Source organism: Hemicordylus capensis, chromosome 4 (assembly GCF_027244095.1).
Source record: "Hemicordylus capensis ecotype Gifberg chromosome 4, rHemCap1.1.pri, whole genome shotgun sequence".
Taxonomy (NCBI): Eukaryota; Metazoa; Chordata; class Lepidosauria; order Squamata; family Cordylidae; genus Hemicordylus; species Hemicordylus capensis.
In genome coordinates, this window is record NC_069660.1 from 42799844 (window position 1) to 42817221 (window position 17378).

At 44.9% G+C, this 17378-nt stretch overlaps 2 protein-coding genes across 2 annotated transcripts; one reads left to right on the top strand and one right to left on the bottom strand.

The window, feature by feature from the left end:
• Positions 1-1588: 1588 nt before the first annotated feature.
• Positions 1589-6875, bottom strand: SRSF6 (serine and arginine rich splicing factor 6). The gene is made up of 7 exons (XM_053247381.1): positions 6857-6875; positions 6576-6691; positions 5786-5934; positions 4164-4282; positions 3770-3978; positions 3098-3181; positions 1589-2931 (listed from the first exon to the last, which is right to left on the bottom strand). The coding sequence occupies exons 2-7, from the start codon at positions 6680-6682 to the stop codon at positions 2562-2564; spliced, it is 1038 nt and encodes a 345-aa protein (XP_053103356.1). The 5' UTR covers positions 6683-6691; positions 6857-6875; the 3' UTR covers positions 1589-2561.
• Positions 6876-9964: 3089 nt separating this feature from the next.
• On the top strand, positions 9965-10763 carry LOC128323723 (ubiquitin-conjugating enzyme E2 variant 2-like). Its single transcript, XM_053247382.1, has one exon. It carries the CDS (start codon positions 10028-10030, stop codon positions 10343-10345), a length of 318 nt encoding a protein of 105 aa, XP_053103357.1. The 5' UTR covers positions 9965-10027; the 3' UTR covers positions 10346-10763.
• The last annotated feature ends 6615 nt before the right edge of the window (positions 10764-17378 follow it).

A 17378-nucleotide genomic window follows, 5' to 3' on the forward strand; every position in this document is an offset into this window, starting at 1 on the left:
CTTGCATGATTCTGAACATTATCAGTGAAAGTTGATCATCCACCTTCTAAAACAGTATGCAGACTTGAATTTGGAGCTCAGACAGCGAGAAATTGAGCATGCATGCTTGTTTGCACTAGGATAAAAAGGTGAACCTATATTACTGAAGGACTGTGATACAAATCCACTCCCAACGCTTTTCAAGAGTGGAAATCAAGATAAGTTAGGCATCTCAAGCAGCCGGATTCTAAACTTAAACCGCTGCAAAGCAGAACATTTGAGAAAACCGAGCTCCTCCGAGGTCACAAGATGGAGCTTTTTAATCTAGTAAGGAGTGAAGATTATTGTCCACCAAGTATGTTGGATGGATTAGTAAAGAAGCAGCTTTTCTACAAAAATAAAAAAAATAAGAGTACCGTGGGTCAAGCTATAAAGAAGCCATTTCACAAACCAACCTAGGGGAGGCCATTGCGGTTAAAGAGTAAATGTGTTCTGACCATGTTGGGATTTTCTGTTTAGCACATACATAAATGCAAAGCAAAAAAGAAGAAAAAAGAGGGAGATAAGCTCCTCCCTTTTCATCAATTTCCTTTAACTGGGCTTGCTATGATACAGACAGAATGCCTCCCTTTGCAGGTGCTTCTTTCACAAGCATTGTTCACTTTCAAACTATATTCCCAATCATTCTTGTGCTTACATAGGAAGCTGCCATATACAGAGTCAGATCATTATTCTATCTAGCTCAGTACTGTCTGCACAGACTGGCAGCGGCTTCTCTGAGGCTGCAGGCAGGAATCTTTCTCAGCCTTATCCTGGAGAAGCCAGAGAGGGAAGTTCAAACCTTCTGCTCTTCCCAGAGCAGTTCCATCCCCTGAGGGAAACAGCTTACAGTGCTCACATGTGGTCTCTCATTCAAATGCAACCAGGGTGGACCCTGTTTAGCTAGGGGGGGTTATTGTAGTTTTGCAGCCAGGCCTGCTTCAGCACCACCACATACTTCTTAGTGTGACCTAGGCTCAAAACTTCAATAGAATAAATAGATGCTAGGTTCTGCCTCAATGCAATCATGAAATTATTTCAATCTGAAATTAATAATTCTGTGTTAAGTGTTCCCAAATTCTGACTGAAAAAAGGCAGTATTTGAAGTTGAGTTTAACAGGGTATTCCACCAGCACTAGAATCATCAGCCATGATGTTTACACTTGGAATGTTTATGCACCACCAGCAGACCCACATGAGCTAGTGAAACCAGTACTAACATCTTGAGTGAGGATGTTTTCCAGATATTGAACCCTGCTGTAGTGCATCAGGCAAATTTCCCGTTCACATAGTAGTAGCTAAAGGAGATCCCACAGGAGTGGGCTAGGATAGTAGCAGCTAAAGCAGATCTACAGGAATGGGCTAGGGGTGTATTTCCAAAAAAGAAAAAAAGAAGAAAGCATCATTAAGACAGTATTTCCATTTCAAATATCACTACTAAAACTCATGTTATCAATGCCATGCATAATAGACCAAAATTGTTTAGGACATTGCTTTTACTTGAGTACTAAAGCTAAGGTCAATCTGGTCTACTACAGAATCTAGAAAACAAAAGGTATACCACTATGCAAACATTTGAGTCACTGATTTAATTTCCTGTAAGTCAAACTATACATGGTATAAGGATTACAACGCTGCTCTAATGTTTTGCTATTGTAGCTAAATCAATTTATTTGTTACATACAATAAAATATGTTGGGATTGGATTCTATGCTGTCGCATGAATTGAAGTGGCAACTCTAGCTTTAGAGAAGCCATTAAGACTAGATCTGTAGCTCCAGGACATTCCCACAGGACAAGTAAGTTCATCTATTGATTTAAGATAGTCAATGTGTCACTAAAAGGATAACCAAGAATGTGGGAACCAGGAATCAATGTGGCGCCTAGAGTTTTGTTCAAACAATTCATCACTTCATATTTAAGCTTTAGCATTGTTCTCATTAGGCAAAACTGCATCATGCAAAGCTAGAAGCGACCATTTTTGACTAATGTCTCAAGGCAGTGAGAAAGCAGCTGAGAGGTTACTTTTGTCAAGTTAAAGTACATCACAAGTGAAGTGTTTCAATTCAAAATCAATGCTGGCCCAAATTTTACTTAGCTTTAACAAGCACCTCTGACCTGTTCAGTAAGGTTCTCGTGCACTTTTAGACATAAGCCATACCCCAATTAGACTAATTTCCATAATCTTTAATGAAAAATTAAGGAAGAATTACCTTTTCCAAAAGTCCTCTGCAATCAAAATGTTTATATAAAACCCATTTTCCACTTCACAGCATATACTTCTGCTGGGACACTACCAAAAAAAATCAAGATTTACCCTAATTCCTACAAAAAGAGAATCTTTTCCTGCTCTTTGTCACTCTTCTATAAGCTCATCTTTAGAATGTTTCAGATAATTCAAACCTTTGCCTCATTACTTGTTTTTCAAGTCATTTTTCCCTCTGCAAGCAAGCAGACCAACTTCTCCAGTACTAACATAAAAAAGGACTTCTGGTCTGGTATATAAGTGTTCCATAATCATATGAAAAGGAAGAGTTCTAGTCTTAATCTTGTGAACTGGATCTTGAACGTGAACGGGATTTTGAATGAGATCGGGATTTTGAACGGGACCGTGATGCATCTCTCTTGGTTGGAGACTCTGATCGAGCCTTTGCTGGTTGGTGCTGTGAAGGTGAATTAGAACGTGATCTGCTCCTTGACCTGGATTTAGACTTTGCTTCTCCTTTGCCATTTTCTTTGGGTGAGCGAGACAAAGACCTGGATCTACTGCGTGACTTCTCAGACTTCTCTTTGGATCTGCTGCGGGATCGTGAACCTCGGTCAAATTTCAGCTTAGACTTGCTCTTTGATCTAGACTTTCTATTTTTAGATCTGGAACGTGAACGATCTTTGCTTCGAGACCTAGATTTAGAGCTTTCCAAAGAACAGAAATCTATTATTTGAAGTACACACTCAAAATCATCAGAAATCTACTAGTTTAGAAGCCACTTAAATACTTATTCATATTGTAAGCTTTTTGGCTAGAAAGAATATGTTTTGCCCAGTACCTAATATGTATTTAATAAACCAAAGTTCTCACCGTGATTGACTTTTTGAAGCACTACGGGATCTACTGCGGCTGCTCCTACGACTTCTACTACGTGACCTCCTTCTAGAACGTGACCTACGAAAAACCAAGCATATTTCAATTTAAGGACTTTTTTGCACCATACATTTAATCTTCCTTCTTTTTAAAGACAGCACTACATGGACTGTTTTTACCACAGGATGTAGCAAAAATGAGAGAATAACCTCATCAGTCTACTTTTGACACACCCTGACGTGTTACATCATTGATAAATGCTCCAGACCAAACCTTGTAGGTTTGGATGGGTTGAATAAAAAAAGCTGTCTTCACTAAGCACCTCTGAAATCAATGAAGCAAGTTAATAGGACTTGAGTTAGTCACAACTAATTTCTATTAGACATGATTTGAATTTGGTTATGTTCCTCCAGAGATATACAAAAATACTTATAAGCCATCACATGTGTTAGTCAGGTAGGTGGACTCTTTTTGCGAGCAGTGCAACAGCCATGTGTATCAAGATGTACCAGCTGTTTGCAGCAGGAATCATGTAAGATGCACTTTCCCCCAGCCATGTAAATAGCCACTGCAACATTCCTTCTATTCCTAGTTCAGACATTTATACACAGAAAAAAAGAAATATTTCAAAAACCTGTCAGCAGCAGCTCTAAGTGAAGATAAAAATACCTTGATCTACTGCCAGAATAAGATCGCCTATGGCTTGAGCGTGGTTTGTCTTCAACCAGCCTGATCTTTCTTCCATTTATCTCTGTACCATCCAATTTGTCCAGAGCACGCTTCATGTCAGAGTAAGAACGGAATTCAATTACGCCTTCATTTGTGCGTTCTTTGTGAGCATCCGCATAGGTTACCTCACCAGCTTGCCTCATGAAATCCTTAAAGCGCAAATGAACAATTATCCTCATTTTGCAAATACAAGTACAATACTAATCAGTTTAAGACAACTTTCAGCAATTACAAGCAAATTCAATGATGAATCTACGTGTTAAGTAGTCTTCTTCAAACCATAAGTACAAAAGTGACATGTTCAATTTGTTTTTAAAAAGATATATCAACCTACTTTCAAATCTTGCCAACTACAACGACTGGAAAGGTTTTCAACAATTAATCTGTATTCTGTACGAACAGGGGGTCCATATTTATCTCTTCCTGATGTTCTCCGACTGCTATATCCTCCACCTTTATTACACAAAGACACAAAGTTAGATGACCTCCTACAAAACTAAATAAAAGTTAGTTTAAACACAATTGTATTTACAGTAGGAGGACTTTATCTTTCTAATCCTGCAACAAAATTTTCAATTCGCCATATTCTATATATTAAGGGCAAATCAAAGACTAAAATCCTACAAGACTGCTCCTAGACTCTGTTAGAGAGTGACTGCTCCTTTATTAAATTTACCTTGCTAAGTTTTATTTTACAGAACATTGTAAAATATAAAACTTAACTGATTACATGCATTTCTACATTTTACAAAAACGTTAACTAGTTTACACTAAGTACTTACATCACAGTATGAGGTATTTGTGTTTGGCCACAACACACGCAAGGTAACAGTCACCTAGTTCAGTTTAACCAGTTTTGTCTAACCCTTGGAATCCTCACCATCACCCTGCGTCTAATGGCAAAAGGCTGCTGTCGTCATGGCTTCCGGTAAGGTCAGCCAAAGGGTCATAGGGCAAGGGTCACACAATGTATGGAAAAGCCATGGCCAATCAGGAAAGGCAGTCATCTTAGCCTCAGTGGACACAGCCTCAGCCCCACTGGTCACTTTTAAATTGAAACATCAAGGACTTGTTAAAAAGTTTGAATTGAACATGCAACAATTTTTAAAAACAAACATACAAATTTGCAAGAAACTCCACCCCCCACCAGTAACAAGCCATTAGAACAATCTACCTTACTGCTCTTAATCATGATATAAAGCTCAACTGTTTGATGCATCCCAAACCCTTACCCGAAAAAAAACACAAAATGGGCTTTGCATCATCATCATCTATTAATTTACCATACAAAAAATTCAGCCTCTTAGGGTTACCCACCACCCCTTTCAAAACTCTCAGCAGATATTCATGCCTGAGAACTTGAAGCAAGAACTTGAAGCTAAAATAAGGCTCATTTAAAAACAGCTGCATGTGTGGGCTTTAATTAGCAGCTTTACAGCACAAATCTTTTCCCCACTTGGTTGTTTTTGGTAATAAATCATGCTAGACTAGATACATTCCAATTAAGAGCAGTGAGATCTTAAAACAACACCCCCCACCATCATACTGTTCCCAATTCTCCACCCCTGTTCCACCCATCCCACCCCCAGTCTCAGAAGTGAGACTTTGCACTTTTGAGTGCTATTCAGTTGGGGATACCCAACCGACAAGTAAACTTTCTCACATACAGGTCTGAAAAGGGCATTTACACCCCTTCCAGGTACCCCTTCCCAACCACTTAACACCCCCCATCCCAACAGCCTATCAACCCCCTCCTATCCCAGTGGAGTTAAGGGACCGGTGCCTTCACGCCTTACACTTCCCTCCCCGCCTCCCAGGGCCAGGGCCATTAATCCATGCTCTTCCCCACTACTGCCCGCCCGCCCTTCCCTTCTTCTCCCCCCCCGCCCCCTCCCTCGCGGCTTCTGCGCAACTGCCCCGCGCGCCTCCCGCAGGCCGCGGCGGAGCCACACTCACTGCGGCTGCTGAAGCTGTAGCCGTCCCTGTCCCGGCGGGGGCCGCGGGCGTGCTCCACCATCACCCGCTCCCCGCACAGGTCCTTGCCGTTCAGCTCGTAAACGGCATCCTCGGCATCTCGCGAGTCCTCGAACTCCACAAACCCATACCTAGAAAGGGGGAGGGCGGGAGTTTGGGGTAGGCGAAGCGAAGGTTAACTCGGGCCACGATTAAAGCCGTCCCACAGACATTCACACGCGCGCCGAACCCGGGTCACGGATCTCGCGGGTCAGCTTCTCACACGGGGTGGGTGGGGGCGCTGGGCAACGTGCAGCTCTCCAGAGGCCCGAGGGCATGATGGGAACTACAACTCCCATCATGCCTCGCTGTAAGGAACTGCGTCCGGGGGCGATGGGAGTTGTAGTTCAGCAACATTGGGAGAGCTGATTGCTGCCTATCCATGTCCTAAACCTTCCCAATTCACACAGCCGCTTATCTCGAGGGACTTAGAGTCACCACTTTCGCTCAGGGAAGGAGAGCCATTTTGGGGGTGGGTGGGTCGTGAAGCCCGCCTTTGCCTTCTCCGGTCTCCATCCCTCTCTCGGCAGCGGGGCACAATAGGAGCCAGCGCGGCCGCCATTTTGAATACAACGCCACGCGGCGCGAGGGAGGCTCTGACAGGCCGCTCGAAGCCCGGCGGCGCCCCTCCACGCCACGCGCCCTGCCGGCACCGCTCCCACCTTCCCGCCGCGAAGTAACGCGAGCGAAACTCTACCCTCCCCTTTACTTCTATTCTCCCCTTTCTCCTCACCCATTTTTTAAGTCGACCTCCAGCAAGCGGCCGTAGCCGCTAAAGAAGCGCATGATCTCCTTTTCCCGCACATGGTAGCTTAAGCGGCCAATATAGACGCGCGGCATCTCTGCGACCTAGAAAAGGAGAGAGGAAGAGGGGGGGGGAGGGAAAGATCTTAGAACCGAGGACAGCTGCAGGACACACCAACACTTCAAGCGGCTGCGGCCTGCTCCGGAGCACAATGGCGTCCAGCGGCCCGCGTAGGCGTTTATATCGGTGGGCGTGGCCTGACTGTATACCTCATCACGGTCAATAGCGTGTAAGGGCGTCACAAGGGAGCCGGTATAGCGACGTTCTTTCCTACTCCTCAACGATGCATCTGAGCATGCTCTTAAGCATTGGCGCATGCTCAGTATGGTCAAATGAAGCTCCTTTTCGTTTTCTGCCCAAAACCCATCTAGTGAAATCCGATATGGTATGGGAGAATAAAGTTAGCGTGTCAGAAAACTCTAAAGGGAAGGGGTGGTTGAGGCAGCAGAAACCGTCGCTACCGGAGGTGTAGTTACGAGGAACAAGGGGAACTAAGCATTGCACATGCGCAGAATCCTCCGCACGTATCTATAGAGTTTTCTATCATAGGGCGGGCGAAAGAGAATGTAGAAGAATATGGGATGGCTGAGAAGAGGTCCTCTGCGCATGCCCCCATTCGCTGTTTTTGTGCAAGCGCTAAAGTGTCTTCGTTCCATATTAGTCGTTTTTTTTCTGAAAGGAAGGAGGGGAAAAGTTGATTTCTTGTGCAAGTTCATGTGGCGATTTTTCAGTTTTTTTGCTGTGGTTGCAATGCCCAGAGCTATTTTGTTGTGTTTAAGAGATGTGTTTTTTAATTAGTGCACCAAGAAAATATTTCTATTACTAATAGTTAATTCAGGTGTTTTGAATGTTAACTGAGCAACAGTTTTAAAAAACCACTTTTAAAAGTGGTGATTCTTTTTATCATGGGGAGAGTAACTGGCCCATCCCCTATCCATCCTCAGCACAACATCCCCCCAGTGGCTGAGTCTATCTTATGTTGCTTTTTGAGATTGTAAACCCTTTGGGGACAGGGTGCCATTTTATTTATTTACTTACAAATTCCATATTTGTGTGGTACACTTGCATATGCACATTGTGGAGGAATAGCTTATTGATCCCACCTTTGTGACACCACATGTGGTGGAATTACTTATCTCACCAGCCCCACGATTTCTATTTACTGCTGCCACCAAGTAGACTTTTCTTTTCTATGGCTGGGTCTACTAAAACCCAGCCCTTCAACCTTTGCAAAAATACCTTGCCAGAGACCTCAGTAGAAAGGAAAATCTTATAAGTGTGGGGTGAAGAGAATCAAACAACAGCTTCTAATCTTTAAATGCAACAAGAAAGTTTACTTTAGAAAAGCAATTTAAAACATTAGTTTTGGTTTCTTTGTACAGCATAGGAATATAGGAAGCTGCCATATACCAAGTCAGACCACTGGTTTATCTAGCTCAGTATTGTCTTCACAGACTGGTAGCGGCTTCTCCAAGGTTGCAGGCACGAACCTCTCTCAGCCCTATCTTGGAGATGCCAGAGTTCCATCCATATTTTACAGTACTCACATGTAGTCTCCCATTCAAATGCAACCAGGGTGGACCCTGCTCAGCTAAGGGACAAGTCTTGCTTGCTACCACAAGACCAGCTCTCTTCTCCTTTTTAAGCATAAACTTAAAAAACAAAACAGTTACAACACAAGCACATGGGGCAGGGGCAGGAATAGTTGGAAAAACACTGATCTATCTAAACTGGTCCCTAACTCAGAGTCCTCTTCAGTTACCTCAGCCTTTGTAGCAATCCATCCTGCTCCTGGTACAGTCTCAAGTCCTGGTTGCATTTACAGTGCTGGGGTTCAACTCAGACTGGTTCTTCTGTGATTTCAGCCTTTTCAGAGAGTTTCCACTCTCTGTAAGTGGTTTCCAGTTCTTCTTACATCCTCAGCCTCGAGCCTCTCGAGTAAAGTAAACTTTACTCCTTTACTTGGATTTTTCAGCTCTGCATTCTTTCTGGTATCCTCCTGAACTCCTCTGCAGATCTTCAACTTGCAACTTCTTGACTGTGCTACTTGTCCCACACTCTGATTCCTTATCTCACTGAACTCCAGCTCTGCACTCTGATTCCTTGTGCTAAAAGAAACCTCCTTATATATGGGGTGATAAAGTAAAAAGTTGTGCCATCGTGTCGGTGTTGACTCCTGGGCGCTTTCCAGATTAGACCCTACAACGGGGTCAGGACCAGGGGCATAGCTAGCCCGCCGGTGGCCCGTGTGCAGCCGCGGCGGGCGCCCCGATAGCCCCGACCCCTGCATCTGACGTCAGACGCAGGGGATAGCCATGCCCCTGCGTCTGACGTCAGACGCGGGGGGCGTGGTCTGGCTCCTGAATGGAGCCTTGAGGCTCCGTTTGGGAGAAGCAGCTTAACTGCCGAAGGGGCCGCGCGGCCCCTTCGGCAGTTAGACAAAGGCTGGTGCTGCGTTCGCAGCGCAGCCCAGGAGCGGCTCTTCCCTGCAGGGCCCCCTCTCGGGAGCAAAACTACTGCCCATGCGTCTGAGGTCAGACGCGGGGGGCGTGTCAGGGCTGTGAATGGCGGTTCCTGATTGGGCACAGCCCGGGTTCTTTGAACCCGTTCGCCCAATTATAGCTCCGCTCCTGGTCAGGACGTATCTCAGAAGTGTGCTTCCACACTTCTTGTGTCGTGACACCACAGTCCCTACGGGGACAGCGGGGTGCCATTCACATTTCCAATGCCTTGTTGCGAATTTAATAGCTGCAAATGCAGAGCAAGGCCATCATACATCCGGTGTGAAAAAGTTGCTGTTTTGGGGGGTTGTTAGTTGCTGCAAGACTGCTCCCCCTGCTGTTTATGTCCCGAATGCGACTTGCCCAAACAGAGGCATTTTGCTGCTGTTCCAGCAGCTAGTCTGGAAAGCGCCCTGGCAACCACATAGCCATGTGGTCTTCTTTGGTAGAATACAGGAGGGGTTTCCCATTGCCATCTCCCGATATTTCTCCATAAACACACTTTAATAACCCTCCCTTTGCAGAAAGAGAGATTTCCAGTAATGGGTAGGAATGTAGCTATGATTGCAGCATGCAAGCTGTTTTTATTAGTTCTTAAATGTATTGTTATGTTCTCCCTACTTCCTTGAGTAGTGAGAGGTTTCCAGAGCAATACTATCTGGGCTTTGGCTTTCTTTAAAGGACAGATCAGTGGAGATTTACGGTGCCTTTGTAATTCTTGGTTTATTTACAAATCATCAAATCTTTATTGTTACGGTCATTCGACCAGCAAATTGGTTTATTTACAGACATACAGGTTGAATGTTACATGGAAGCTACCAACATGTGCTATTGCCTGGCAGCAAGTCTTCTACATCCTATCTGTTGGACGTGAAGGACATGACGCTTACAAGGTGGATGGGCATGATTATTGGGCCACTAAGGACAAATTATGAAAACAGAATATACAGCTTGAAAGTAGAGTGTGAGCCTAAATATCCTGAAGCACCTCCAACAGTTAGATTTGTAACTAAAATTAATATGAATGGAATAAATAATTCCAATGGAAAGGTGGCTGCTCGCAGCATACCAGTGTTAGCAAAATGGCAGAATATTTATAGCATTAAAGTTCTACTTCAAGAGCTAAGGCGTCTAATGATGTCCAAAGAAAATATGAAGCTTCCACAACCTCCAGAAGAACAAACTTATAACAATTAATTTTAGCTGAATCCCAAACTTGTCTTAAACAACTTCTACTTATGTTAATATCTTGATTCAGTTTCACAATGCATACCACCCACACATTATTTATTATTATTTTTATTTATTTATTAGATTTCTATACTGCCCTTCCAAAAAAGAGTTTCTGCTGGTGTACATGATCTGGACAAAGAACATGAATAGATAGATAGATATATGCCCCATAGGTTTTCAGAAATTATGAATCGCTGACCCACTGTATCATCTGCAGAAACATATTAGGATTAAATGATCTCACTGTCAGTTGACTGTGGCCGAATGGCCATAGTCTTAGCCAGCTCTTCAGTTTCACAATGCATACCACCCACACATTATTTATTATTTATTTTATTTATTTATTAGATTTCTATACTGCTGTTCCAAAAAAGAGTTTCTGCTGGTGTACGTGATCTGGACAAAGAACATGAATAGATAGATAGATAGATAGATAGATAGATAGATAGATAGATAGATGCCCCATAGGTTTTCAGAAATTATGAATCGCTGACCCATTGTATCGTCTGCAGAAACATATTAGGATTAAATGATCTCAATGTCAGTTGACTGTGGCCGAATGGCCATAGTCTTAGCCAACTCTTAGGCAACACTCAGCCATCTGTGTTCTTGCAGTTTTTCCCATTAGAACATCAGTTGTCTATGGTGCCTGATTTGCTTAAATGACCTATACCTGCCAAAATTTGTGTATCTGATTCTATAGCTAAGTTAACTTCTTTGTTCTTTGCAAAAAGCCAGCAAAGCAAAACAGCTTGTCAGCAATAACAACAGACTTGAACCAAAATTTTGATTAGAAGCCCCTTATGAGATGGGATTATTAATATAATGCGATAAAATGATTACATATTGTATATATGAGAGATATGTATATATATGGAATAATGCAATCCCCATTCTCCTTCACCTCCCCATTACTTAAAGCTTTTTCTCTTCATATCCTTCCTAGTATTAAAATGCATATGTGACTATATTTCTCAGACATGATGCTTCTTTTTGTGCTAGTCTGTAATCATAATAAAGGAATTGAATTGATTGATTGATGATGCTTCTTTTTCAAAATATGCAATTCCTTTGGGTCTCTCTCTGTTTTTGTAACATTCCACATTTCCTTTTCCCAGAAAACATTTTTAAAACCCTATTTTTTAATACCCTTCAATTTGCAGGTTTTATCCTCATGCTTCAAGGTAAATCTCCTATGTGTATTAACATCACTAAGAAAACCCATCAGAGACTTCTACAATTACTACCTAAACCTCATAATGTGACTCCTGTCTCTCTGTTAAACAGTAACAGCCTAATTGCTTAGCTTCTTTTGGAGAAGCAAAAAACCTGTGATTGGATACTGCAGTGCAAAAGATGCTCATTTGGTGTCACATCACTGAAAGAGAGCAATTTATTAGCCTCAGGAGGTTTTACCAACTCTCTGGTTATTTCCCTGTGCTCTGAATAAGCAACATTTTCATTTATGTATATTCTCCATATTGCTCCTCTTACCCACAAACATTTTTAGAGAACATTTATTTAGGGGCCATTCCTCTGTAACTTTATATGGCTCATAAACACAGAAATCAGAAGGATCTATATTATCGTTCCATATATATTGTGGTTTATTGTGCATGGTCACATGAAAATCTTTTACATATTGAAGACTACAATAAGTCTTGAAGCATCTTAGAAAAACTGTTGAAGCAGACGTACTTAGTCACAATCGAGGCATCTATTAACTAGATGTTTTCTAATTTTGAAAGATTTCTCAAGCTTAAAATTAGTGGTTTATACATTTTAAAAATCTACTTTTTGAAAATTTAAATATTCAATGTGAACGTTCAGAATTTATATATGATCGCAGATTAGCTTTACGTATCCACCACAAACACCGGCTCTTTCTCTGATTATGGTAGAAGCCCCCATTTTCTTTACACTAAGGCTATCAGACATGTTGGAGGGCCATATTTCCAACCAGCATATGCTCAGGGGCTATGCTTGTAGTTTTTCACCTCCAAATCATCTGAATTTGACCCGTGTGGGCTTACTCACAACCCCTGAGCCCTATTAGCTGGAAGGAGTTGCCCGCAAATCTGTGGTATCTGCATTAATTGTGCTTGGAGCACAAACTGTTTCACAGTCACTAAGCCATATGAATATAATATATAAACACTATCATATATATAAGTTTCATATCATGTTGGCTTTCCTAAAAGAATCCTGGAATTGTATGTTAGTGAGCAGGCTGAAATTTTTCTGTTAGTGGTCCCGAGCCCCATCATAGAAGCACAATTCCCTAGATTCCCTGAGAATAGGGTTGCCATATTCTGGGTTTTCAAATCTGGGTGCCTAATTTGCATATTATGTCAATTGGCTTGAAAATAATTTTTGAGCAGAATAGTGACTGCATGTTTTGCTCCATAACTCTGCTTCTACAAGGGCTAGAGCTTAGCTTTTTGCTTTTTTCTTTTTAAAATGAAAGCTGAAAACTGGGTGAATCTGGGAAGGGGTGTACCATCCATTAGGCAAGGGGAGACAGTCGTCTCCCGGCCCGCTGCCTCAAAGGGCCCCCCAGAGATGGCTGGCAGCCTCGGTGTGAGGATGGCAGGGGCCCTTTCCCTTGCCTTCAGGCAAGACCTGAGGAGGGGCGCTTGTATCCCTCTCTCTCCTGGTCTGGGCGGGTGGGTCAGCAGCCACCTGCCTGCCTAACACTCCCTGACTGAGCAGTAGGGAGGCGCACAGGAAGTTTCTAGACTACAACTCCTAATTCTCCAGGTCAGAAGGCTAGAATAAAAAGTTAGCAGCCATCCCGTGCCCCGCCCCTGCTTTCCACTCCGCCTCGCAGGTAGTGGTGTACACGGAACCGGTTGGCCCAGTTTGGTTCGGGTGCAAACTGCACCTGAACCTGACCAGGCCAGTTTGGTCTGGCACCCCCCTCCCCTGGTTTGGTCTGGTCCGGGGGGTTCACAATTTTAAATTTTTAAAAATTTACCTGTTGCCCCTCCGGGGGCTTCCTAAAGGCCGTGGGGGGTCCGCAAAGGTTCCCCTTCCCCCTCCGGCCTCTTAAATCACCACTGTGGCCCATTTTAATAATCCTTTATGGTCCGCTTGGGCCTCCGTATACTGGCATGGTGGCCATTTTGGAGGCTGCCACGCATGCTCAAATGGCCTCTGCGAGGCCTGGCATGGCCTAGGGCCTCACAAGGACCATTTGTACATGTGCAGTGGCCATTTTTTTCTGGTGGCAAAAATATGGAGGCCACAAAGGGTTATTAAAATGGGCCGTGGCAATGATTTAAGAGGCCAGTGGGGGGAGGGGGAACCTTTGCAGACACCTCCCCCATGGCCTTTAGGAAGGCCCCCGAAGGGGCAACCGGCAATTGAGAACTGGTGTGGGGGGTTCTGACCCAAACCCCTGAACCCCAAACCAGTTCACACATCCCTACCTGCAGGTTCTTCTAACAGCAAAAAGCAGAAGAAGCATTTCCCACTTCCCTCCCTTTCAGTTGGCCTCTCCTCTCGCCTCTGTCACATCCTGCCGGCCTTCAGGACCATGGAGCATGAGAGATGAGCCCTGCTTGCACTCTCCAGTTTCTTGCTGCAAAGAGGACTGCCCCGGCGGGGAGTATGGCACGGGGCGCTCCGCTCTTGCAAGGAAGGAGACGGATGGGTGGCAGAGCAGGGTCGCCCTCTCGGGGAACGGCACACTTGAGTGACGGTGCCAGTGGTAAAGAAGCCACCAGTGCTGGGCTGCTGCCGCCTCCACCACAGGTGGTGGTGGTGGGTCTCCAGCAGTGCCAACGAGAACGGTTTCTTCAGTCAAGAGCCTGCAGAAGGCTGTGTGTGTCCTGCGTCCTCCCAAGACACCAGGTGGACAGAAATGGGCCAGGGGTGGCGGAGGTCTGGTGGCTCTCCTCATCGGTGTGGAGCAGGGGGATGGTGGCGGCTTTGAAAGAGGGCTTGCCACATCCACTCCTGTCTAAAGTGACCTTTGTGGTCCAACTTGGGGGTGGCCGCTGGGTTTGGGAAATGCAGTAAGGACTGGCTTGTTTGAAAAGGGAAAGGGAATCCTTTGTGAGTGGGTGCAATTGTTTGTGTGAGGAGGAGCAGAGCACAATAGCTCTGTGTGTGTGTGTGTGTGTGTGTGTGTGTGTGTGTCCCTTGTCAACATAATTTCGCTACTGATCCCTGGGATTTCTGTGTGCCAAGCAGGGATTTTTAATTAACCGGAGTACACTGAAGCAGCTCTGCCAGCAAACCTGGCTGGAGCATGCCTCTGGAGTCTGCCGTGTATGTGTGTGTGTTAAAGAAAACGTGTGTGTGTGTGTGTGAGGGGGGGGGGCAGGGGGGCGGGGAGAGAGGTGTGTCAGCAGGGAAAATTGATGCAGAGAACTCCGAAGGGCTCCTGCTCGCCTTGGTTTGTGCTTGGAGAGACTGGATCTCACTGGCCATCTAATGGTAAAAGCTTTGGCTGGCGTGATGTGTCTAAGTTGGGCATCTGGAGCAGAGACAGATCAGACGCAGCAGTTTAAAAACAGCCTGGCTTTCTTGCAAGGAGCCTTCCCAGTGCAAGAGTGGAGGGTGATGGTCAAGGTGATGCTATTGCAGCAGCAGACATGTCTGAGCATGTAGAGAGAGTCCCCACCACCACCACCATGTGAGAATTTTCCCTCCATGTAAACTGGGGTTCAGCAGGAAACAGCCCTATGAGGGTCAGAGTTAGGGGTTTATCTTCCTTTCCATAAAGCTTTTATGTGCATGGGGGGCACATTAATTATCAAGGAGTTGTGATGGATATGCAAACACATGCAACTTTCTGAGAGTAGTGCTTAGTTTTCCCATTAATCAAACATGGATTTGAAGGCTAGGAGGAAAAGTGCTTGTGTGTGTGTGTGTTTAAGGTAGTGGAGCACAAGCCTGCTCTACAATTCCAGATGTCTGGGGCCTAGCTGGTAAAGGAAATGCATTCTGTGTATGTTCAGAGCTGCTGTTCCGCTGTTCTGCTGTTGGAGAGCCAGCGTGGTGTAGTGGCTAGAGTGCTGGACTAGGACCGGGGAGACCCGAGTTCAAATCCCCATTCAGCCATGAAACTAGCTGGGTGACTCTGGGCCAGTCACTTCTCTCTCAGCCTAACCTACTTCACAGGGTTGTTGTGAAAAAAAACCTCAAGTATGTAGTACACCGCTCTGGGCTCCTTGGAGGAAGAGCGGGATATAAATGTAATAAATAAATAAATAAATAATGAAATTTACACCTTGTAACTATTTGGGATAGTTAGCAGAGACATCGGGCCAGGAGAAGGAGAGGAAGGCAGTGAGGGGCCCATTTTAAAATCTTGTTTCTGGGCCTACTCCAACTTTGGTATGCCCCTGGGGTGAGTGAAGCAATCTGGGTGATAGGCCTGAAATCCCGGCGAAATCCGGATCTTTGGGGGGCGGGCATGGCAACTCTACCTGAGAAGAGGAAATGACAGTTTAAGTCTATGATGTAGATAATCATATGCCGTAAGACTACAGAACAGAAGTTGCCCATGCTTGCTGTAAATGGGAAAACAATCTGTATTCCATACACACTCCAAAGGGGTTAATAGGAGCTTCAGGTATGTGGGTGATTTAGATTAAGCAAATGGCATAGGGCAAAGGTGAAAGATTCCTTATTCCTTTGCCACTGCTCTATAACATTTAGAGAGCCCATATACCCCACAGAAGTCCAAATGGCTGCTTCTCCCTGCCAAAGTACTTACATCAAGAGCAGCTTGTGTTAGATAAAGGCTATTTATGAGGGAAGGGAGAGTTTAACCATACCTGCCAACATACTGGAACTGGCAGCTATGGTTTAACCCTTCACCTGCCTCTCACTTTCCCCTGGCATCCCCCAGAGCTGATTTTAGCTCTCCCACTGCTCTAAGATTTTTGTTTACCCTGCAAGCACAGGTCTAGAATCTCATGGGTATAAAAGCATATGGGGGAAAATGTTCAGGGGAAATGTGCCTAGCAGGGAAGGGTTGAGCTCTTCCCTCTCTCTTTCCAAAGCACATTGTCCCTTCCTAAGGGTGCCTGGCCAGGGTAAGAGGGGCCACCTCAGGCTTTGCTACATGTAGCTCTAGGTCACATTGTTTGTTCCAATACCACCTTGATTCTGTCTGTATGTCAGGAAGGGAGCAGGATGTTTTTGACCGCACACAACCTTGGTTACTTCAGAAGAGGATAGCCTGTCTTGAGGTAGCAAGCATGACTTGTCCTTTGGGCCAGGTTGCATATGAAGGGGAGACTTGATGTGTGAGCATTGTAAGATATTCCCCTTAGAGCAGGCCTGCTCAACTTAGGCCCCCCAGCTGTTTTTGAACTACAACTCCCATAATCCCCAGCCACAGTGGCCAATAGCCTGGGATTATGGGAACTGTAGGCCAACATCTGCAGGAGGGCTGAAGTTGAGCAGCCCTGCCTTAGAGGATGGAGCCGCTCTGGGAAGAACAGAAGGTTCCAAATTCCCTCCCTGGCATCTCCAAGATAGGGCTGAGAGAGATTCCTGACTGCAACCTTGGAGAAACCACTGCCAGTCTGTGTAGAGACAATACTGAGCTAGATGGACTAATGGTCTGACTCAGTATATGGCAGCTGCCTATGTTCCTATAATCCTTATTCCATTCTGCTCCTTTTTGCTATGTAAATTGCTTTGGTAATTCCCCCCCCCTTGAAAAGCAGTATATACATATTCTAAATAACAACCCCACAGTGACATCTCTACTGGCTCAGGGAGCTTCCAGTAAACTGCCTTCCATGAGTCCCCTCCTATCTGGGTGGGCCCGGATAGTGTCATTCTAACCTCACCACTGCCACCATCACCACCACCACATGAAGGCAATGGGCACATAAGAACATAAGAACAGCCCTGCTGGATCATGCCCAAGGCCCATCTAGTCCAGCATCCTATTTCACACACTGGCCCACCAGATGCCTCTGGGGAGCCCACAGGCAAGAGGTATGTGCATGCCCCCTCTCCTCCTGCTGTT

What these genes read in the sequence shown, in the direction of transcription:
- SRSF6 (XM_053247381.1), bottom strand. Translation starts at nt 6,682, where the DNA reads ATGCCGCGCGTCTATATTGGCCGCTTAAGCTACCATGTGCGGGAAAAG. An exon ending in CTACAGCTTCAGCAGCCGCA is followed by an intron (nt 4,283 to 5,785) that starts GTGAGTGTGGCT and finishes TGTGTAATAAAG; the next exon opens with GTGGAGGATATAGCAGTCGG. An exon ending in GTAGTTGGCAAGATTTGAAA is followed by an intron (nt 3,979 to 4,163) that starts GTAGGTTGATAT and finishes TTGCGCTTTAAG; the next exon opens with GATTTCATGAGGCAAGCTGG.
- LOC128323723 (XM_053247382.1), top strand. Translation starts at nt 10,028, where the DNA reads ATGACGCTTACAAGGTGGATGGGCATGATTATTGGGCCACTAAGGACA.